Below are 23,908 nucleotides of genomic sequence, written 5' to 3' on the forward strand. Positions count from 1 at the left end.
ATTCTTTATTACTTATATTTGCTTTGTGTATAAACTTTAAGGATACACAGAGGAAATCTGCCAGGTAACACATCTAGAAGTTCTAGATGTAGAAATTTTCATCTTGTCTCAATAGTCACTGGCAAACTCTTCGAGGAATGAGACAGTGCAGAAGCATTCACTTTAGGTTGTGCTTCTGACACTATGCAGACACTGAAATACGTTCGTTAAGGCTCAAGAAACAAGGGCAAGAATTGTGTCCTTACTAATGTGGAAATTTGTATTAAATAACTCCACCCTACTCTATTCCTTGCCCTTCTCTTATTCTTTTATAGGAGACACATTTCTCTCCCTGTTAAAGAGGAATACTTCTCACAGGTGGGAAAGGTCCACTTTTTTCCTGCAGATGCAGCACAGTGCAGAGTAGAAACATCTGCACTGGCTTTGCAAGAGTTAACTTCAACATCAGGAAGAAGCTCACTGCAGAAAAGCAAAATCCTGCCTGGGCTAATTGCTCCACTGAAAACCAGGGCAAGCTCCCTGCACAGCTGAGTTGGCCTGCTTCTGCTCCCTGAGCAAGGTCATGTACAGCCAGTTCAAAAGTCTTGGTGCTGAATGTACATCCTAATATCCAAACACAGCTGTGCAACCACTCTACTTTCTCCTCAACAGGACATTTGATATAAGTGCTGGATTTTTTTTTTTTTTCAGTGTGCTCTCTCCTCTCACCAAAGGAATGGATTTTACGTGTTCCTCCTGTTCCATTGCAGTCACACCTTCCCACACTCCCAAATCATGACATTTAAGATCGTATTTTGTAGTTGATACAGAAGGAAGCTGATGCTGGTCCATTGTAAGTTCAGAAAGCAAACAGCTAGAAGAGAAACAATTTGAGGTACTAAAGATTTGTTCAATCTTCACTTCTCCTTGCTGCTTTATCTGTCTTTCAGCTGATACTGGAAAAATGTAAATTCTTACTAACTCTAAGGGTCTCTTCCTAGAACTGCTTTGTTTTTCTTACCTTTATCCTTTCCTTAGAATTCTTCTTTTTTATTATCACCAGGTAAAAAAAGGACTGCTAGGTCAAGGTATATTTTAAAAGATCTCTGCACTAAGCAGTGATCTACTTTTCTTAACCTCTTTCTTACCTCTGAGAAAATGTTTTCTCCTCTGTTGAGTAAATATCTGTGAACATGAAAACATTTTACATGTTAATTTCAGGAAAATAATGTTTTAACAAAGTTAAAACTCACACAGAAAACCTTTTATTTCCACCTGATTTTGGAAGAAAACAAGTTGACCTATATGTGTTGTTTTAATTGTCATTTATAGTTATGTATATAATTATTATAGCTTTCTGTCTCCAAATGCCTTTAGAGCAAAGACATAATTAATTTTTTTCTCTTTTCTTTTTATATTTTGGCCTCAATTTTATACATAAGGAGATTACCTCTCACACCTGCTGACATGAGCTACTCCAGAGACAGAGTTGTGAAGCCACCTTCACCAGATAACTCCTCTGGGTTCAAAGTGTCCTTGCAGAATTCATTGGAAAGGGAGACAGATGAGCATCGCAGTATCGTAAGGCTTTGAGCCTCTCCAAGAACTACATGAACCCAAAATCTTCAACTTTGCCTCTCTACATTTTCCATATTTTCCTTTATAGCCAGATCTTCCACTGTAAGGTTGAAGAGTTGCCTGGTGCTGCTCGGGGGAGTCACAGAGGAAGAGCTCAGCAGCGAGGAGAGGATGGGGTGATGAAGGACAAAGCAAAGAGTTCCATATCTGATAAAACCACTATGCTAAAGCCTGACCATCTTCCCATGTTTGTAAACGAAACTGAACTTCCAGTTCGTTTCCAGGAAAATACAGTGTGGCCTAACCAAGTCAGTCAGTCCGCCTCCCTGCAAGTCTATCCTCCTTGACTGGTCACCCAGGCCAGCTCCCAATCATTCTTCAATGTTCTATTTACAAGGATTTAAATTTTGAAGTGTGATCTAAAAGGTGACGACAGAGACTGTCCTACACACTGATGTGACAATTCAGGAGAACAGCAGTCCTTTAAATGGGGCCTCATGCCAAGAAATCAGGCACTAAAGTACGATCAGCTTTAAAGGCTAAAGCAACTCACCTCAGCCATCACAGGGAAAGGTGACGATGTGGGAGCAACAAACTGAGCTGTGCACTGACACTAGCAGGCTGGTTAGCATCCATGATACAGGGGACAGAAAGGGTGTCAATCCCTCTCATCTGTCCCAAGAACAGAGCCCAAGCAAGCCATGAGAAATAATGTAGAAGCAATAAACGAGAGAAGAGAGAGGAATGAAGGATATGGTGGAGGTCTCCAAAACAGCCCTTAAGACCAGCAGCCCTGGAGCAACATGGCTCAGCTGACTGATGGAGGATGCACCACGCAGCCAAGGCTGAGAGAGTTGGTATGGAACATGGGAGTGGCAGCTGGGCTCCTCTCAAAGCTGCTTTCAGCTTTGTTGGCCTTCTGTGGCAGCATCAGCCAGGCTTTAAAAGGCTTTTAAAAGCTCAAAAAGATGAGGCTTTATTAGAACATGAGCTAAAGTGAATCACTTTTAAAATAGGTCAGGCAAGAACAGAAATGCAAAGGCTCTGAACATCTCCCTGCTGTGAGCCCTCCTCTGATGTCCTGCTGCCACACCCCGTGTGCTGGGCTCTCCTCTCCTGGGCTTCTGTGCACAACGGATTAAAAATCACCAACGAGCAGTTCCTGTCACAGATAGACATTAGAACTACCATGTGCAAATAACCTACCCACGTATGACGTATAGTTTTCCTCTGAGGCACCCTGTGTGTCCCCTCTTGAGGATCCGGACAAGTGGTAGTTATGCCTGTTGTTTTGGGTTGTGTCATTCCCATGGGTTCAGCAACTCAGTGTGCTCCGGCTGTATACGGGCCTTCCTGGACAAGCTTCCACCTCAGGCCTATTTATGAGCTTCCCTTTGGAAGGATATCTGGGGAAGCACGTGACCATCAGGAGTGACAGCATGACATAGCAATGACGTTAATGCTTGTAATGCTACTGATGTTTCCAGCTTCATTTTTTAAGAAGCAAGGACAGCTCCAACGTCCCCAAATCACAGCGTTTTCTGCTTTGCCTTATCTATCCGTGCACACATGCAAATCCACAGAGACTTTGACATCAGTTTTTAACAGGACACACAGTTTTCTGTCAAATAAAATGTCAGGATGTGATCTTCCATATTTCACTAGTGCTATTCTGCCATTTAATTTAATAACAGGTAAATACCAAGTGCTTACTATTTTGATGCTGTGTTCCATCAGCTATTGAATTAGAAATAATGAGACAGGTCTAAATTTGTGATTCATGGTAAACTGTCTAAACTAATCTCAATCACACAGCAGACGACATCTAGTCATAACTGATTTAACAGATGATCGTCTGTTTAGCTGTCCTATCCTCTCTCACAGAAATAGGAGTATCAGTGAAGGACAAGTTTACTTACACTTTACAAGTCTTTTCCAGACAATATAAATAAATTTATATTCACCACAGGAACCAATTTTTTCCTTTTCTGCTATTATAGACTCTTTCATTGAATTTGACCACTATTTTGTGTATATGACAAGCCTTTGTAGCTTCAGGAATACTGCTGAACTTCTGAGGTGATTAAGAAGTATCTCTGGTGTTTTCCATGCATATTTTTCAATTTACCATCAGCTCTAATTCCAGCAGGCTCCTCACCCAAACTGCCCCTTGGAGGAGCTCCTTGCACCTGCTGTAGCAACCACCCAGTGCTGATCCTGACAGGAGCCAACCCACAGGAGTAAACAGTGCTCTGTTAGAACAGACCTTCCAAAAATTAACTTGGCAGAATTTTAAAATATTGAAATATTTTTATACTTCAGTTCAGTGTTGAACTATTAAATAGTATAAAATATTGAAATATTTTTATACAACACTGGCCCTAAAAGAAATCCTCTCTCTGTAGCTTCACTCTTCACTGAGTTTCAGCCTGCACCTTTTCTCTGCTGGACTCAAACCACTTATCCTCTGGCAGATTTAAAGATGCCTTACACATATTCTGCTGCATCAAATCTAGAAATTCTCAGTGAACTGCAAGTCATCCATAAACAAAACCAGTTGGTAATTTTTTCTTCATATCTTTTATTAGTGACCATCAACAAAAAGTTGACTGAAATGTGATGAGTGATAACAGTAGTATAAAGAGGCAGAATTTTCCAGGTATGTTTGTCCAAATTCCATTGCTTTTGAAAACAGGATAACTCAGAGATAATGAATTAATTTTTGAAGTCTGCCAGTCAATTTTGTCATTTGCTCAGCAGCCTACCAGATTTAAATCTGCCAGGCCAGACAGCAACTGCATGATGCCTTTATGGCTGAGAATGATGGTGTGTTCCAGATCAAAGAACTTTTACCAAAAAAAAGAGATCACCTTCAAGAGCAGGTAACAGGGTCTGAACAAAATTACCTGCTGTGGACAAAAGGTGGCTTCTGGAGCAGAAATTCATATCCAAGACAAAAAACATTATATGGTCTCAAGACATACATTCACAAAAGTAAATAAGATTGCTTAATAGATGGTCTGTGACATACTGCACATGTCCACCTTAGCGTGGAATGGCACAAACCCTGTACGGGTGGGGCTGCAGCGTACCCCCCAAAATGGGCTCTGTGTTGATCTTCGTCACCCCCTCAGGGAGCCGGAAGGTGAATGCCCGCAGCAGGTTGGCAAAGAAAATAAAGAGCTCGGTCCTCGCTAGATGCTCCCCCAAACACACACGGTGCCCTGCAGAAGGAAGAGGGGAAGAGACAGTGCGTAAATTACCCTGATCTCAAAAGCATATTCATCTTCACACAAAGCAAAGGTATTTTTGCTGAGTCCAGAATTTCTTTAGGACTTAATGCAATCAATGACACAAAACTTCATGTAATTCTTCCTTTAAAGAATCCTATCTGCAGCTATAGATAACTGTGCACCCCTTCTGCTCTGAGTTTCGCTTCAATTACCTCAAAAACCTCATCTTCATTTGACTGACAACTTTAAAGGAATTCATTCAATCATGTAAATGAAGAATAAGGACTTGCTCTTCCTGGGAGATGTCGTGCTCCAGTTTTGTATGCATAAAGAATCAGCACAGCTGCTTGCAAGTACTTCCCACATATATGTCTGGTGTTGAAATGTATGCCCCAAATCAATAACCATAATCATTAGCAGAGAATTTCCTTCCAAAAACAGGGCAAGTTAGATGTATACATTCGTCAGGATATCTCTGATTTTCCATGTTACTATTTGTTCAGTAGAACAAATGTTTCTAGTTGGATTGGGAAATGTTACTGAAAATAATCATGTTGATTTTATGACTGTTTTCCACAGAGGTTTAAAATAAATTATGAATAGGTTTTTAATAGACATCTTAATTCTACAGTCCCAAACCAAACCATCAATGTTTGTGCTGACAGTCCATTTACCTATTGAGAATGGTAAAAAGGCTTCTTGGCTCACAAAGTTTCCATCCTTATCCAAGAAATGACCAGGATTGAACTGTCGAGGTGTTTTCCACTGCTCTGGGTCATACAAAGATGAAGCAATATTTGGAAGAACTATGGTGCCCTGAAAAGAGAAAACCACTAACTCAGTTCTGTCTGTCAATCCTCCCCCAGCAGTCAGAACCAGCTAGGTGAGACCAGTGTTAGTTTACTTTTGGAGTTCATTGTTGTATGATGGTAGGTTCATTTCCCCAGTAGGAACTGTGAGGAACATGAAGTCTTTTTGTTTCAGAATGTCAGTCCAAGCCTGAGAGTGGAAGTGGCCATGTCACTAGAAACTAACAACTTTATTTGTACTAAACTCATTTTTACTTCTAACATTAGAAGTTTCTGTGATTTAGTCTCTTTGACGAAAGCTAGTTGCAAACCCTCATGCCTTCCCCTGGGTCTTGTACAGGCTTTCTGCAGGCAAAAATTCAGTCAGAAATCTTTACAATGCCTTATCAGCACAAATTAATCACAGTATCCTTCACTATCAATCTCTAAAGTTTTGTCTTCATTGTTTTGTAGAAACACTTGCTAAAATCCCCTCTTCCATCCAGGGACATCTTTCACTACGGATAACCCTCTCCCAAGAGCTGCATCACTCAACTCAGCCTGGCAGATGGTTTCTTGTACTTGTTCCCATTCAAGCTATGACCCAGAGGTATCCAGCCCCACTGCTGTTGATGAGAAGACCCTGGCACAAATAGATTTTAATCCACAGCTTGCTCTACTGATGCAGGAAAGGTCTGTAGCAACTGGGAAACTGTGTCTGTACCTTTTTGAGGGGAAAGCTGAGCAATGTAGTGTTCCTCACACACACTCTGGGCATGCCAACGGAGATAATATTGCTGAAGCGCTGAACCTCATGAACCACAGCATTTGTGTAGGGCAGTTCTCTCCGATCCTCGTAGCAGATTAACTGGGAAGGACCCAGAACAGCATCCAGCTCCTTCTGCACTTTCTCTGTGAAGAAATATTCACCATTTCAGGTTGAAAAATATATCAAGTATTTTCACTAATTCCATTTTCAAAGACATTTCCCATTTAGAACTATGAGGACAGCAACAAAATTACTGTAAAAATGTAAGTAACTTTTATAAAGAAAATAAAAGTAGCAGGGTGTTCCAACAGCTTAAACATGAGAGCTCTACTTCTGGGTCTGAAGTTATTTGATTGTAGATTAAGAAAAGACATTTGTTGCTCAAAAAATTTAAAACTCTTTAAGAGTTGCCTTACTAACAGTTAAATGCAAGAGATAACTGCTTCATCTTTCTGTTTTCTTTTGGCTAGGTGCCTCAGGCACCTACAGCCAGTTAGAACCACTAAGCTCACAGCTCTCTGGAATTTAAGCCAGAAGAATCTTGGCCTTAAAAGCCTAATTCCTGTTAAAAGGAAATGGTTCTTATGTAGGACATCTGTTAAGTGAAGCAATGCCAACTAGAACAATGGCCAAATACCTTTAAAACAACCTGGATCAGCTTCTTGGTGCCTGCCTTTTGATTAAGAATAGCATGATTTAAATTACTTATTGCACAGGAGTGTTGGGAGCATTAACAAAAGTATAATATTTGGTTTGTAAACTTCAAGAGAGGCAGTACACACATAATAAAAATGCCTTAGATTTTTAACAAATGATCCTGTCTTTTTCCAGGCCCTTTGAAACAACAGTAAGATGCAGGGAAGCCCATTGTGCATTGATCAGTTTGTGTTCGTTCACATCAAGCCTGCTCAGTGACTGCCAGCAGTCCTTCACAAAACTATGTTAGGTAGACCTTGACAACAGAGATTTAAGCACCTCACAGAATGTAAAATGTATATCCAGAAAGATTTTTAAGTAAAGTAAATTTCCTTCTATGAAGAACTAGCTTGCAAAATCAAGCACAACTACTTCAGGATCCAGTATAGTTTGAAGTCATCGGTCACTGCATAGCATAAATATGCGTCTCTGTTCCAGTAGTTCAGAGAACAAGGAGAGCCCAATTCAGTGATTAGGCAAAGGACAAACTTTTCCATATGGTACATAATGGAACTGCATAACATTGTCATTGGGTATCAACACAGGCAAAAGTATGAATGGGTTCAAAAAGAAGCCACCAATTAAATGAGGACAGATATACTGGTGTCAGTTCATCATGAGAGTCTAGATGCAATGGATGACTCAAGAAGCCCAGGAAGGATCATTCTGCACACACCCTGCTTTCCCAAGTATGTGCAAGGTATTATATTTAGATAAATAAAATTATTTAGGTGAGTCAGTGCTTTCATAACCTTAATTACATTAGGGGATAATAAACATGCAATAACAAGAGATGAAGTAGACCTTCTTGTCTGACAGCTACAAGCTAAGCAATTTTTTCTTATCTTTGTCTCTTTCCTCCATTTAAAATCCTGTTCTCCTCTGTGTATTTGCACATATTCTGCTATCTAACAATGAGATTTCTGTTATCCAGCATAAAAGATCATTCTTTCTTTGGTTTTCATTTAGTGGTCTGTGAAAGAGATTGATGGTTATTTAAAAGCTAGACTTAAAAATAAACTTCTTAAATATACATAGACATAACAGATGAGCCATCAAATTCCCCTCCCTACTGGAATAATTTCTGTTGCAAGAAACTCAAATACATCACAGAGTTAATTTAATCACAGATTAAATAGACACCCTGATACTGTGGGATCATAACTGGACTGATGGACAAAAATAAAGTCAAAGTTGCCAATTGACCTTTAGGTGATTATCTTTACTTCTTCTGCGACCTACAGAGCACAAAGAAGGGCAAGACTCCCTGTAGCCCCCATCACTGATACTCAGCCAATACAAAGCAGAATTGAAGTAAGTTTCCAAAGAGTGACATCCCTATTATCACACACCAGTTTCTGGTTAATTATTTTCAGCCATCAGTTGTGTTTACGACTAAGACAGAACCCAACGCAGTTTCTTGAAGTACCATCAGCACCTCACCAATGGCTGCAGCAGTGGCCACCATTCCTTCAAGGATTATGCATGCAAACCCTCTGGCTTCCCAAACAGCAACTCCGGTCCTCTTACTCCATTGACCACCCTACCACAACCTTCATTTCCCGAAGACCTCAACCCCTACATCTCAATCAGCCACAACGTGATTGCCTATGCATACTTCCCAAACTGTTAACTCTTTCTGGGAACTGCCTTATGCCTGTGACTGCTGTAAGAGCCTCTATACAGACACTCTGGATCTACCAAAGCTGTCTAGGGCAGATCTACCAGCACAGACTAGTACAAAAAGGTCCACTAGCCACATACCAGTACCTAGGAATAATCTCTGATCCATGAAAATGTTATGACTTGGCTGTTCTATTGCATCAGAGATACTTGCTTATCTACTCACCTTGGATGTCTGGATTTGCCACCATATAGAGCAGGCCCCAGTTCAACGTAGTGCTTGTTGTCTCTGATCCACCCAAGAAAAGGTCATTTATAGAATAAACCATGTTGTCTTCATTGTATGTAGACCTGGGTTCATCTTTGGACTGCAAATGATAAGAAAAAGTAGAGGTTTATACAGGAAAGTTAGAAAAACCAGAACAGGGTTAAATGTGATTTTATTACTGGTTCCAAGCTGCAGTGTGTTCTGCCTGTAGTACAATACAGAGAGACTGATAAAGAATATTAGACACCAAAGATGATTATCAATATGAAAAGCTAACATTTCATAAATGGACAAGCCACATCTACTCCACTCTTAATCATGAAGCTAAATCGCATGTTCTCCACAGAAAAGGATTGTTGGCTTGATTGTGCAAATAGTGGTACATTTAGAATGTTTCGTAAGTAAATGTTCCCCTGAAGATGTGTACCAGCATGTCATTCTTCACACCTCAAGTCATATTCCATCACTTAGTTTTTCTACCAAGAAATACAGTGACCAGATAATGAACACTGGGCTGTCAAGAGTTCTAACCTGTGGTGTCAGGCTGCTTCTCCACTACAAGGCCACAATGACTCACATACAGCTGCTCTGGGGTTTTACAGCTTTCAGTTGGAAGTGTGAGGACATGTATGTATATGCTGAAACTATGAAAGAACATTGTTATGGTTTGGGGGACTTCATTGTCTAAATTTAGGGAGGTTATGCTCAGGGGTCTTGAACCTTTCTTTTGCCAGTGGAGCAATGGGAAAGTGGGAAGGATGTTTTTCCCTGTTGTAATGTCATCAAATCTTTTTATATTGCCCCTGCATATCTATTACAGACAGTTCAATTTTTTAAATAAACAAACTTGGATGATTTCCACCCAGCAGAGTCCCAGAAGAGCTCGCTGAAACAATTTCTGGTCCACTGATGTTCAAGTCTCATAAATCTTAGAACAGCAGTGAAAGGCTTTAGAAGCATTTAAATGCTTTGGAAGACCAGATGTGTTAATATTGTGCCAGTATCAAAAAATTCAAAACAAGAGGATTGAAGGAACTAGAAGCCAGTTAGGCTGACATCCACCCTGGCCATAAAAATATAGCAGCTGATATGGGAATCAATTAATAAAGAATTACTAGCTAGAAATACAAATTAATGCTATTTATTATGATATAGAAAACTGATCTTGGCAAGGAGATCTGATCTGATTCTTTGATAGAATTACCAGCTTGGACAATAATGACAATTTCACAGTTAAAATATACTTGGAGTTCCACAAGATAGTTGCTTTTGTTCCCCAGAATAACAAAAAAAAAATCAAGCACTATGAAGAATTCATAAGGCACATGCTAAAAGAGCTAAAGAGCTGGCTGACAGAAATAGCTAATAGACTTTCTTCCCTGGATGCATGTCTCTCTAGTGTGACTGAGCACAGCAGCAGAGCCAACTCAGGGAGCACACAAGGCAGGCAGCAGTCCAGGACAGCAGACCCGTTTCGGCTGTGCCAGGAGATGCAGGATGGGTGCCTACAGCCTGACAAGGTTGCAGTGCCCTCTGTTACTGCAACCAGCACATGACCACAGCGGAAGGGGCATGGGCTGTCCCAGCAGGGAAGCACTGCCACCCAGGAGCAGCGGTCACTACCCATTTCTCCAGGGGCTGCAAGAACAGATACCCTCCACCTGGATATCTCATTTGGCTCTCTGAGCCACTCTTGCCTTGTCACTCCCCAGTAACACCAGTCTCACCTCGTCACTTCCTCCCCTTTCTCCTTTTTCTTCCTATCACCAGGCAGAACAGGAAGAGGAATATGGCCTACTGCAGAGGAGAAGAGGTGAAAGGAAGAGTGATTAAATGGAGGTAGAAAGAGTCACAGAGGGGAAGGGCAGCTGCTAGTCCAGCGATTAGGGAGGGGATCCAGTTCCCAAAAGATTCAGACAGAAAGTGATCCTGGTAAGGTCTAGAAAAGGGACAGATATGTGTGACCACTCACAGCTTATGCAAGCCTCCTACAGCTTTTCAAAATCCTACAGATTCCCACCTACCTCTACTATGCCTGCCTGCCCAAAATGCCCTTATTTGTCCCAGTTCTCTTTGTCTGTTTGAAAGTTCACTGACCCTGGCACTCTCCTCTTCTCCAGCCTTGTCTGAAACTCTGCTGACTCCTAGATTATTTCCCCACAACATGCTCTCAAAATCCAACTGTCCTCTTGCAGCAACCTCTCTTGACAAACCCTTACTAGCCAAATATCCTATCCAGAACATCCCACTCTGTCTCCCCAAGACCTTCCCAGTTGTCTTGTGGTCCATTTAGAATTTCAGTATTCTTTCCTGGAGGCCTTAATTCATTTTGTAACTTGTGCCAATGGGAAAAAATGCAGTGTATTAACCTGCTCTTTAATGAAAGGATTGCAAGGTGCTGTGGCATATCGATAATTAGAAAGGATTTAGCAAGTCCCTGGTTACTGGATTCACATTAAGAAGCCTATGAAAAGTAAGAGACTGTAATAGAAGGGCTCGGACTGGATGATTTAATGGTCCATTTCACCTTATTCCCCATGAATGTACGATCAGGCAGAACAAATACTTACTTTTTCAATGTGATCCAGGTAAAAGTCAATGAAATCCTGCAGTTCATCTGGTATCCCACGCTCCATGTGCATTCTGATCTCTCTCCTTGTAAAAGAGCTCAGAAAATCATAGCAAGACAACGCCTTCTTATGAGGACCAGGGAGACGGCACATCAACCAGGGGAAGATTTCATACAGCTGTGGGAGTGACACACAAGAGGTACCACAAAGTCTCTATCACTAGAAAATGCATTTTAGGCCTACTAAAAAGAGAAGGTAATATTAATGTTACCATGTGGTTTTGGCATCATTAGTAAAATATTCTGACAAAGACTATGCTTATGTTTTCAAGTTGTGAAACAGTACACTATATAATTTCTAGCTGTGTTGATGGTAAGATTTAGAGTTCCACAGGCTTTCAGCTCAACCACAAGCCAAATTAGAATTATTATAATTAGAATGAACTGCATTTATTCAATTATTCAATTCATGTATTCAATTACAATGAACTATATTCAGACATTTAAAAAGTAAGATCCTGCCCTCTAGTGGAGAATACCAGGAAGGAAGAAGCAAAGCCATTGCAAACTGTCCTCACCGGCATGTGCAAAAGCAGTTGATACAACCCAAAGCAAGGGCCAGCTACGAGCAGCTGGTATACAAACTCGGTCGTCCTCCAAAGCACTCTCTACTAATCGAGCTCTCAATTAGGGTCCTCAATAAAACTTGAAACATCTGAAACCCAGAAAAGCTGAGAAACAGCTACCTGACATTTTTGAGTGCTCTCCTCTAGAAAAGAAGAAGGGATTAGCTGACACAACCAGATTAAATTTATCTTTCTCTTTTACTGTTTGGGAAAATCTGGCCTAAGAATAGTGGCTTTCTACCTACTCTAATAGCTAGAAAGTTCATTCTGATTTTCAGCCTGTATTTATGCCTGAGTAATTTGTATACATTGTTCTTGTATCTGCAGTGTATTTTCTCTTAATCGTACTTTTCGTACAATCTCTGTTGACTGTATATAAAACAGTGTCTAAACTTGGCATGTGAATCACACTTTTAGACCTGACATTTAGTATTTAACAATCATGATGCCCAAGGCAGGAATCTGTTGTGCATGGGGGCTGAGAAACCAAGTAACAAACATAACCCAGGAGCAGTCCATCAGCTTGTGTCTTGCCGCAAAGATTTAGGAGCAAACTACCTTACCACAGTACTCAAACATAGGCTAATGAACACAAATGACCAAGGCTGGTATGTAGACCACTACCGTCACACTTTGAGATAGTGCACTGCCCAGTAAAGAAAGCTGCATGGGATATCATTCACCTTTTCGAAAACTTTTGCCTAACAGCTACCTCTTGAATCTGCATTTCTCACTTTCTGTCTTATTCAGAAAAAGACAACAGATCCTTTACTTACATGATGCATAAAGCTGCCAGCAAATTTGAATAGACACTCTGTGGCTCTAATCAGTTCATGGAAGGTTTCATCCTCTCTGGAGAAGCGATGTCCAAAAACAACAGCACAAATTACATTTGAGACAGAATGAAAGAGAGGGAAAGAAGGATCCAGTGGTTTCCCTGCAACCATAATAATAAATGTCACTGTTAATGTCTCCTATTCTGCTGTACTGAAATGAGAGAATATTATAGGTTACCCAAAGAACTTTCAAGAGAGCATTGCACTTCACAGAGAAGCAGCAATCTTCTTACAGAATTGTAGTATCAAACTGATTCTTCTCAACTATGGTGCAATCCTATAATCCCAGGAATGTGTGGCACCCTACAGAAATGCCAAAGGTGTAAAATATATCATAATATGATAGAGGAAATTTAGAGGTAAGAAAAAAAATTATATGCAAGTTTGCTGTCTGGCAAATTCAAAATAGGTCTCAAGCATGGGAAGGACTGAAAACACTGTCGTCAAAGGAAATCTAAGGGGAGAACCATAAGAAGACAGGCAGCCTTATTCAGCAAGAACATAAATACATGCAAGGCTACTATATTTTGTCTGACCGTGCTAGAGATGTACAACCTCCAGTAAGATAAAATGTCATAAACTCCTTTAAACCAATTGTGTCAACTATATAATAACTGGTTTTAAAGCAATTACTTGTAAAACTAATCTCAGAAAAACCTATTTTATGACTCCAGAATAAATTACTATAAACAACTATATTTATGTATGTACTGATGCAACTGTCCAACACCCAATGCACAATTCTGATTAGCAACTTATTGTTCTGGGCTTTTCTTTCCCGCACATGTGGTCACATCTCAATCTCTCCTAGTTCTTAAACCATGGGATTGGGCTAGATTTAATTACTTTTAATTGGTACAATGCTAGCCACAACATGTCCTGATTTACTGTGCCTTTGCATAATGATCAGTATTGGGAAATCCAACTCACATGCCCCTAACTGGGTTAATCAGGATAAAATGTTGTAATGAAGACAAGATTCTAGGCACTGCTTTACAGAGTTCATGCAAATGACGCTACAAGACTTAATTCATCAGCATTGATAATGTGTCCATATCTTTATGCACCAGCACCATATATGAACCAGCAATGTGCCCTTGAGGCAAAGGCAGCCAACATCATCCTGGGCTGCATTAGGAAAGGCATTGCCAGCAGGTCAAGGGAGGTGATCCTTCCCCTCCTATCAGCACTGGTGAGACCCGTCTGGAGTGCTGGGTCCATTTCTGGGCTCCCCAGTACAAGAGAGACATCAACATACTGGAACAAGTTGAGCAAAGGGCCACAAGGACGATTAAGGGATTGGAGCATCTGACGTAAGAGAGGCTGAGAGAGCTGGGACTGTTCAGTCTGGAGAAGAGACGTCTCAGGGAATTATCTTAAATGTGTATAAATACCTGATGGAGGGGAATAAAGAACATGAAGCTAGACTTTTCTCAGTGGTATCAAGTGAGGCAATGGGCAAAAATTGAAATACATTAAATTCTGCCTAAACATAAGCAAGTTTCTTACTGTAGGGCTGATTGAACACTGGAACAGGTTACCCAGAGAGGTGGTGAAGTCTCCATTCTTGCGGATATTTAAAACCCAGCTGGACTAAGCCCTAAGAAACCTGCTCTGATTGACCCTTCTTTGAGAAGGGGTTAGACTAGACCATCTTCAGAGATCCTTTTCCACTTTAAGCATTCTATGATATAAATAAGCTCCAGTTTCGCTTCCCAATTTTAGTAGTTTTGTAAATAACTTTGAACAAGAATAGTCTCCCACTGAGTTTGAAAACACAGGACTGGGGTCTTTGCATTTTCAGTCCATTCCACATAGACACTGTAAGATCCTGCACACTCTCTTGTGGAACAAAAGCTGCCCTTGATTTCAGAGCAGGACAGAGAAGTTCATACACTAAAGACATCCGACTAATGACAAAAATAAATCAGTATTTATTGCAGAGATACCTTTCATACTTGCAAAGAAGTCTACAAGGTAGCGGGCTTCTTCTTGAACTCGATGCTCCAGACCTCTTTTCCCCAGACCAAGGTTGCGTAGAGTCCTCAGTGCAAACCTTCTCTGTTGCTTCCAGGTGTGACCAGTTGCCAACATAATCCCTGCATCCATTTCATTCAAGGAAGAGCTCTTTATCATGCTAATATTTATTATAGACAAAGACTACATTAAAAGATTTACTAAACCACAGAATATAATGAACCTATTGCATTGCCTATGAACACAAAGACACAAAGGAACAGCTGTGGCATGTAAGCATGTGGGCAGGGCTAACATGGACAAACTCAACTGGGTAATAAGATGACTTGCAGGATTCAGCTTGATCCAAGACAACCAGTTATCTCAGAAAGTTTGACAGCTGCTTCTCTAGACATTCTCTGAAGTGTTTGCCTCCTGCTCTCTTCTATACTTGGAGCTCACCTGACCAGGGTAATGATTTTCATGAAGGGAAAAGGGGAAAGAGTTCTGACTGTCCACAGTCAGGGAGAAAAGTTTCTGTCCACAGGGCAGGAAAGTTCAGTACTCGGGCATTGTGACAACTGTCTTCAGAAGAAATAAACATCATATACTAACAGGATCTTTAATGTAGTATAAGAATCACCAATGACTGAAACAAATTCAAATTAGAAATATTTAAGGAATTAGGTTTCCTTAGAAAAATCTGAGGTCCCAGATAAAGTAAAGGTTCTTTCATAATGCATGTGTTCATGAAAATCAGGAGTTCGGGAATTTCCAGTATGGTTGGGGAGTATGAAACCTACAGCAAGGTTGAAACAGAAGTGCACTGAATCTCTAGATGCAACTGTGAGAGTAAGAAAATATTCACAAAAGGAAGGAAATGGGAAGAAGATCCCACCATCAAGCTCACTCTTCAGTTGAAAACATAATGGTGGGAGGCAGCAAGTCCAGGACAAGGAAGTATGCTGTTTCCTGCTCTTCCTCCACTTCTTTGTGGCACAACCTACCACTTCCTCACCTCGTCACCTCTGAATCTGCTCCAGTGAATATTTCACATAAGGCATTATGAATCTTCTTTCTTTTGCTGGTCCTTTCCTCCTCCTACTATCCAAAGGCTATTTCACCCCTCCCTACTTTGCAGTTCACCTGGTAGTCATTCCTCAAACCCTGCTACTGTGGTACCTTTGGAAGTGGTTACAAGCTACAAAAGAGCTGCAATTTGTCAAGACAATATTTATGGCAAGAAATTCTCACCTCTTCCTTTGGCCATTGCTCTGAAGAAAGGAGACACTAGCCTCCCAGAAACATCTTCAGGGTGCATGGTCATACCATCCTTAACTGCTTGAAATCCATTCAGTACAATCACTGGGACCCGTCCAAACCATAAGGTGAATATGTTGCCATGAATTTTTGCCAGCTATAGATGAGAGAGAAGCCAGGAAAGCACAGATGAAACCCCACACACTGAAAACAAACAGAGGATGAACCTGTTTTTAAACTGATTACAGGACCAGCCCTAAGGTGGAATGATATTCTCTATCTTTCCCAGAAGATTACAATTATCTGTGAGAAAGCATTAACGTCTTTTCCAGCATTCACTGTTGGAAACAACTGAATATTCCAGCTTTTCAGAGCCACATATCTATGCCAAGAAACATTAGGTAGCTTTTATTACTGTATATAAGCCAAGGCTCAGTTCACAATTACTCATGTAATAAAGGGTATTTTCTATGCATGAATTTATTTCAAGAGGGTTGATATCATTTGTACTGGTAAAGTGGCGCAAAGGGAACACAGAAGTGTCAGAGGAGTAACTAGCTTGTAGAAACTGGACCAGTTATTTTCTTCTTTCCCCCTGCGCCTTTGCGTATTTAGGTACTGGACTTGAGTTAGACCATTCTGTCTCACAGTGTCCTTACTTCCTGTCTGAACCTGCCATTTGGTCTCAATAACTGACGTGCCTTGTCCAAATCGCAGTGACAGAAGCCACTGGAGTTGTCTATTGAGAATCCTGAAAGCACTGTGAGAACCAACAGAATGAAACGGAGGTGGCTTTGTGCGCAGAAGTACTTCTCAAAAAAAAACTAACAAAAGGTTCGTGGGTTTATTTCAGATCCTGTCAATATAAACAAGCATATACACACATAGTGCATCTTAAGTATCTATTTACTGCTCAAGCTAGAGAGTGCCAGTGCTCAGAAAGCTAAAAAGCCATGCTGTGAAAGTAATTTTTTTTAAATAGTATTTCTTTTCCCTAATTGCAAATCTGATATATTATCCCTAAAGGTATTTAATCCTAAATGATATCAATTTTCACATGAATTTGACAAATTTAGTGTTAAGGGGTGATGGAAGGATATCAAGTTTCACATGAATTTGTCAAATTCAGTGTTAAAAGTTGATGGGTTTAAGCATCAGAATTATTTTCACACATTCAGAACTTCCAATACTAGTTTTCTTATCTTGGTGAACTACTTAATGCTGCAATAACTTTTTCTTATTTTGCCAACCAAACCAGCAGTTCTGAACCAAATCAAGTGCAATATCACAGTGGCTAGTTAACAATTACAGTATGTTACCAATGTAGTTTTGGGAGAGGACATTTTCACATAGCAAACAACAGGAGAAATGGGAAATTACAAAGACTTTTAAACAATTAGGAGTATCTGAAAATAAATACCTTCATGAGGAGATCACGATTAAACTGAAAGTTCAGCTGTATCAAGGTCCCAAAAACTGGGAGAGGGATTGGTCCAGGAGGAAGGCGTCTCTGTACTCGTTGCAACTTAAAAAACTGCATAATTAGAAGAAATACAGCCACAGCTATAAAAACATGACTTATTGTCAACATTTTAACACTTGCTTTTACCAGCTTGTCTTTATTGAAAATAGTCTATTGAAGCTATTAAGGCTGGTTGCTCAACCATTTTTTTCATAAGAGTTTAAATTTCATATAATAACTATTCCCCACCCCTAACCCTCCCTCTTTATTATCAACCACTCCCTTTTTGTCCCACTCATTACATTCTCATGCTCAAGCATATTTAATAGATGCATACCTCTCTCCCTTTTCTCATTCAGATTATATTTATCAAATATGGATCACAAGATTTGTAGGAACAGTGTCTTAAAAGACTAGGGACAAGATTTTCCAGGCAATGTGGATACACATATCCACATGTAAATTCTCCATCCATTTTTCTGAAACAATTGTGGATAGTATGTGCTCCTACAAATACTTCATGAATGCTTTTAGAAAAGCAATAGCCATACATACAAATTAAGCATGCAAATGTAAGTGGATATTAAATCTTGGCATTTTTAAAATGTTTTGTATATATCCCATGTACACGTATATCCAGTAATGGCAAGGCTGATAAAAGTTAAAAGCCCACATTTATCTTAAGATAGATATACGAGTTTCTAATGCTTAATACAAAAAGCAAAATTTGTTAGGCTTTCAAATTTGATTGAAAACATAACTGGTTTAATACATAACCTCACTTTTTTTTCTAACCTATTTGCAATAGCTAACTTCACTGAGGATTTTGCCTGCTTCTGAATTTCCCCTTTCAATCTTGACATAAAGGTGGATACCCTAAAGGGTATTTTGAGCAATCATCAGAAAGCTTGCCAGAAAAATAAAGCATATGCATATAGAAAGTACGTCTAGTATGAAACACACAGATTAAAAAAAAAAACATGGGAAAAACCTACTAGGAATCTTGATCCACAACCAGAACTAAGGGTCCCAGCAAGAACTAGTCATGACATGCATGTGCCATACTTGGTAACTTGAGAATAAACGCAGTCTGTAGCCAAGGCTCTTTGCCAAGCCTCAACACATGCAGGAATTATAAACCTAGCATCAGGGGAGTTTACATGCCTGCAATCAGACGATGAAAACCATGTGAGAGGGATTCTGAGCACCACATAACAATGACAGTTATAGCCCTGTGTTACAGATCTACATTGAAATGCTAACAGGTAAATGCTTCCCGGTGAAAAATGCCCATCCCCTGAAAGCAAAACACTTGTAAAAGAAATGTGTTTTCACTAATCTTCTGAAAACCTGCCAAGATGACTTGAGCATCAGCTTGCTTCTTTCAAGTGCCCTGTCTTTGGGACAGAAATGGTTTCACAGGATTTGTGGCTTTGCGACATGAAACACCCTTATCCAGAAAGAACAGCCTGGAGTTTGCCAGCCCACAGTTTCCAGACCTCCAAGTCAATTAGCCTCCAACCACTGCACTTCGTTACCACTAACGCATAACTGATTAATGTGTATTAACCAAGAAAGGGATGTATCTATGTTTCTACAAAAGCTTTGTTTGTTTACAATAAAAAGCTTATTTTTCGAGGCACTTATTTCTAATTTAACTCTCTCCCTCAACAGGGAAAAAAAAATTATCTTTAAAAAGAAATTCCAATAAGTTTTACCTGCTCTGTATCCAGTGTAATTTTACAAAATCTACTTAAAATTCACCAATTTATCAGAATTTTTCATTTGGAATTAATGTAGTACCCTCCCTGGCCTTTTAGATATTCAAAGATTTTCCATCTAAATGATTTTTCTCAACAGGAAAAGTAATTTTTGTCCAGTGATCTTTTCCATGGGGAAGTGAAGAAGTTAAGGCCCGGGTCCTTCACCACCCCCGGGGCTGCAGCCTCACAACAGGACCTCTTTATTTCTTTCTTTAGCCTTGGCAGCCTTGAGTTTTCATGTAATCAGTTATTTCTCACAAATCCAGATATTCAAATACCATTGGTCCCTTCAACCTCTTGCCAGATTCACCCACATCCTTTGTCATAGTCTTAACACCAGCCTGAAGCTCTTCCTTCCTTATTCCTTTGCCGTCATTTCTGCTAACAAGTTCCTCTGAGATGAAGATCCATGTCTCCTCTCATGCTCTGGCCACTTCAGGAGGCTTTAAAACCTTTTTCCTGGTGGTGTTTTCCTGAAGGAGGAAGAAGATTTCCTGTCTTTTCCAGACTTTGGCCTTCTGCTTCCCTCCATGATACCAAGGCCCCGCCCTGGCAGCAGTCATGTCCTCCTTCCCCGGCTAAAATGGGGGCACACCACAGGGGCAGGAGCAGCCAGGAAAAAGTAAAAGGGCAGGAAATGAAGACGAACAGAAAGCAGATCAGCACTTGCAGTCACCACCATGCTGGAGAAGAGAGTGGGCATGAGGAGGCACCCACAAGCCCCAGCCTTACTCAATCCCATGCGAGGCGACTATTGTGGGAAGCTGCTCTGTAAGGAGGCGTGCAGTTCCCTCCAAAGGGCTGCATGACACAGTTGTGTAACCCATTCCCCTGCGAGCCAGCAGCCTGCCTTCCCCTCAGGTTGTCTCCAGGCACTAGTCCAGGTGCTTTTTTCCCAGATCTTTCTGCAACATTTGCCTGTGACAGCTCGGTTGCCTCCCCGCTGCCCACTCAAGAAGGCGGCCACAGCCTTCTCTCAGGGCTAGCCAGCTCCTAAAATGGCTTCCCTACCACAGCGTGAGGTGGCCAGTGGCATCACATCAGCCGGCCCCTCTGCCTTGCTCCTTCACACTGGTCAAAGACCAGATTTCTCTCTGGACTCAGCTGGCCTTTCTCTGTATCTCCTCTTTAGCCAGCACTGCCTCCCTCTTCCTGAGGAACCCCATTAAATTCCCATCTTTCTCTCCACTGGGTAACAATCTAGGACTTAAACAGAATATATATGTTTTAACATTATACTTCTATGGCAGGCAACAAAGATTCAGTTTAAATTTCAATATCCATCTTATATCTCCAGTTTCTCCGGAGCTATCTTTGTTTCTGCCAGATTTTCAAGTGCGAAACTCTGAAACATTGGGGTCCACTTAATTTTTCCCAGATACTTCTCTAGGATGGCACAGCTCCTTGAACCATGTGTATTAAGCACAATAATTCATCCCCAGTGATGATTTTTAAGTAGTAAACTTTTTGAAGCCTTTTGGCAGGATCCAGACATTGCAGCATGCAGCCAAAACCCTCCCAACACGATGGGTTTCCTAAATGGTGAAGCAACGGCTGCAGGGACTCACTCTAACACCAGGGACATGGAAGATCCTGGGAGCATGGGTTGAGATTCAGAAAACCAAGAAACAAGGATTGAGTAATTTTTGTTTCATGTGCAGAAACGGTGATACTCTGATGCTGATTACATTCTCCAAAACTAAACACATTTTCACAACAAAATGAATGCAGTTGGCGAGGCTGTTAGCAATGACCTACCAGAGTCAGGAAGGGAGAAGCTGGCACTTACCCACTTGGTCTTTTTTTCTTAAGCTTTCTGACAGTACAAAATGGTATTTTCTTACTGCTGTTAGTGACAATAAAGCCTCAGGCTGCTTTCTTCAACGATGACATTATTCCCCTGAATCTTCTGCTTGTGGAGGTGAGGTGGCTGCAATCCATGCTGTCATTATCAGCTTTTTATCTCAATGCAAAAGCAATGCTGTTAGGGAACATAACTATCACTACTCTGCATGTAATTTAAGAAACCGTATAGAACAGGGAAAGACAAAAAAACTGCATAGTGCAGGAAAGGGAGCAAAACCAGAAAGAGAATACAAGAGAGAATCAGAAAGAAGGTGGAAGACACTAGAATGAGGAACATCTGCCAAATATACGTTACAACAGATGGGAGTGAGGTGAGATGAGAAGAATAGGTGGAGAGATTTCAGTCAGGAAAGCATAAGAAGGAACAGCAGACAGCACGGGCCTAGAGGATATCCAAAGAAAAACTTGGAGATGGAGGACATTGTGTAAGGAAGAAAATGAATGGAGGAATGTACAGGGGAGCTGAAAACACAGTGTAAAAAAGCACATTAAATAGAAAGGGGCTGAACCAGCAAGCAGCTACATTAGGAGACAGGAGAGGGTAAAGACATGTTCTTCCTCTCTTAAGCGTCTTTTTGTACATCAGTTCAGACTTCTCTCTACCAAGTTCAAAGAAATTGGCTAGAGCTCCCTCCGAAGGCAAATAATAAAAAGATCTTATTATTGTATGATCCAATTTCATATGTGTTTGGGAATTATCACAAGGTACTTCATCCCTGCCTGGATTCACTACAGCATACACAAAGTGTGTGTGATCCTCTGAAAGCTTATTTCACACCAGCCTTTGTGGCAAAGAGTGAAGCCAAATGCAGCCAAACTGGCAGCAAAAATTGAAAGCAGGAAGGCAGACCAAGCAAGAGAACACTTGAAGTGGATTTTTAAGATGAGATAGAAGCAAGGAAAGGAGAGTAGAGTGATCTGTGGGGAACGGGATGGCCAGTACCTTCTTATATGTCTGCTCCACACAAGTCCTGCACCTTTCTTTTGCTTGGTGGGGACTGCGTCCTCTCCCAGAAACTCACAGTACTTACGGTAAAAGCAGAGTGAGTAGTCACCTTAAGGTGTTAGTCCCTCTCTGCTCGGTGCTCTTCTACAAATAGCATCAGCTCCTGAAGGCAGAAAGACAAAGCCACCATGTTTTTTGTAGTAAGTTCAGTTGGCTGTTCTCTCTTTCAGCAGGCACCAAAAAACACAACGAGGGAAGTGGCACTGAAAGGGAGCGCCCCAGGAAAAGCAAGATTGTCCTTTAGATTATTTATTTCCTGGATTTGTCTCTTAGCCCTAGAAAAGTGATGAGGAGAGCTGGAATAGTGGTATTTCACACTCTCCTCCCTAAGGAGGCATTTCACCCTCTCCTCTCCTTTCTAAAAGGGGAGCAGAGCTTCCTTTGGAGCCACTACACATGGCTTGCATAGCAAGCACATTCAAAGCTCAATTTCATGCTCTGAAATGTTTGCATTTAATCTAGTACGTGTAGTTTTTCCTAGAAAGTATGAGCAGACACTTACCACAGACTACTACAGCGCCAGAGTATGCAGATGTGTTTTTACCTCATATTAGGTGACACTGCAGGATTACATTCCAGTTTACCTAGGAATATTTTGTAATCTACTCAGATCCTTAAGGCTCAAATGTCCAAGGCATATAAAAAAGAATCTGAAAAGAAAATCTCATTAATTCTCAAATGACCCCTAATAGCTTGTCTAGAGGCTGGGCTCAAAACTGTACTTTTAGCTACTTGTAACAGTCCTTCTAGAACAGTGGGGGTGACTTTATTCTCTCTACTAACTTGTGAAACTGAATGACATCTTCTGGTGGAAGAATAGTCAAGGGACAGCCTTGACTCAAGAACAAAACGAGGAGCAAGAAAATTAGGATAAATGAGAAAATGGGGTAGGTTGGAAAGATGGTACAGACTGTAAAGGTAACAGAACACTTCGGAGAGGTGAGACAAATATGGGGAGGAAGAGGAGGCAGAGGTTCTGCAGGGAACCAGGTTGCTGCACAGATGGGAAAAAAAATCATTTGTTCACACTTGATAGCTTCAAAACTTACTTGTTTTTGAGCTCAGTAGACACTTTAGCCAGTGGTGCAGCTGGAGCTAGCCTGGAAATATGGTTCTCTCACACTGGAAAAGGAAGATGACTGTGGGCTGTTTTAGATCTGAGGTGTGGGATTCATCTTACTTAATTTGATGGAAAATGTATTTATGATGTTGCCTAGGCTCCATTTTCTTCATAATTACTAAATGCAGCCAGCAGCAGCATTTCTTCAGTGCTATCTACCAGCTATTCTTTAGAATTAGTGATTTTTAACTTTGGTGCTAAAGACAAGAAACTGCTGCTGACATTGCCTCTCCTCCTGCTATCCATGTGGATACAAATGAAGCATCCCCTTACAAGTGCGGAGCTACTGCTAGGGGGATGTTTGCAGTTCCAGCACGGAGGGAACTTCACACCAATTACCTACCTGTCTGGACATGCTGCCGTCCAGCCCACAGCAGTGAAAAGGCTTGAACCATCCCATAAAGGTAATCGTGCAGGGGTAGAAACTGGCAACCCAGGTTTCATCCTGTATGAGATTACTAATTTCACACATCTCTGCCTGTTAGACTGGGGTGCTTTAAAATGCAAGGT

At 40.9% G+C, this 23,908-nt stretch overlaps 1 protein-coding gene across 1 annotated transcript; it reads right to left on the reverse strand.

Moving 5' to 3' along the window:
- Positions 1 to 4,602: 4,602 nt before the first annotated feature.
- Positions 4,603 to 17,772, reverse strand: LOC140654101 (cytochrome P450 2J4-like). The gene is made up of 9 exons (XM_072867107.1): positions 17,602 to 17,772; positions 16,176 to 16,338; positions 14,915 to 15,064; positions 12,906 to 13,066; positions 11,505 to 11,681; positions 8,893 to 9,034; positions 6,303 to 6,490; positions 5,465 to 5,606; positions 4,603 to 4,781 (listed from the first exon to the last, which is right to left on the reverse strand). Exons 1-9 carry the CDS (start codon positions 17,770 to 17,772, stop codon positions 4,603 to 4,605), a joined length of 1,473 nt encoding a protein of 490 aa, XP_072723208.1.
- Between the last annotated feature and the right edge of the window lie 6,136 nt (positions 17,773 to 23,908).

This window comes from Ciconia boyciana, chromosome 7, assembly GCF_034638445.1.
Source record: "Ciconia boyciana chromosome 7, ASM3463844v1, whole genome shotgun sequence".
Lineage (NCBI taxonomy): Eukaryota > Metazoa > Chordata > Aves > Ciconiiformes > Ciconiidae > Ciconia > Ciconia boyciana.

Excerpts from the sequence above, each read along its gene's own strand:
- LOC140654101 (XM_072867107.1), bottom strand. The coding sequence starts at position 17,772 with ATGTTGACAATAAGTCATGTTTTTATAGCTGTGGCTGTATTTCTTCTA. Across the intron at positions 5,607-6,302 it reads TCAGCTTTCCCCTCAAAAAG|GGCACCATAGTTCTTCCAAA; the intron begins GTACAGACACAG and ends TTCTCTTTTCAG. Across the intron at positions 4,782-5,464 it reads CTTTTTACCATTCTCAATAG|GGCACCGTGTGTGTTTGGGG; the intron begins GTAAATGGACTG and ends TTCCTTCTGCAG.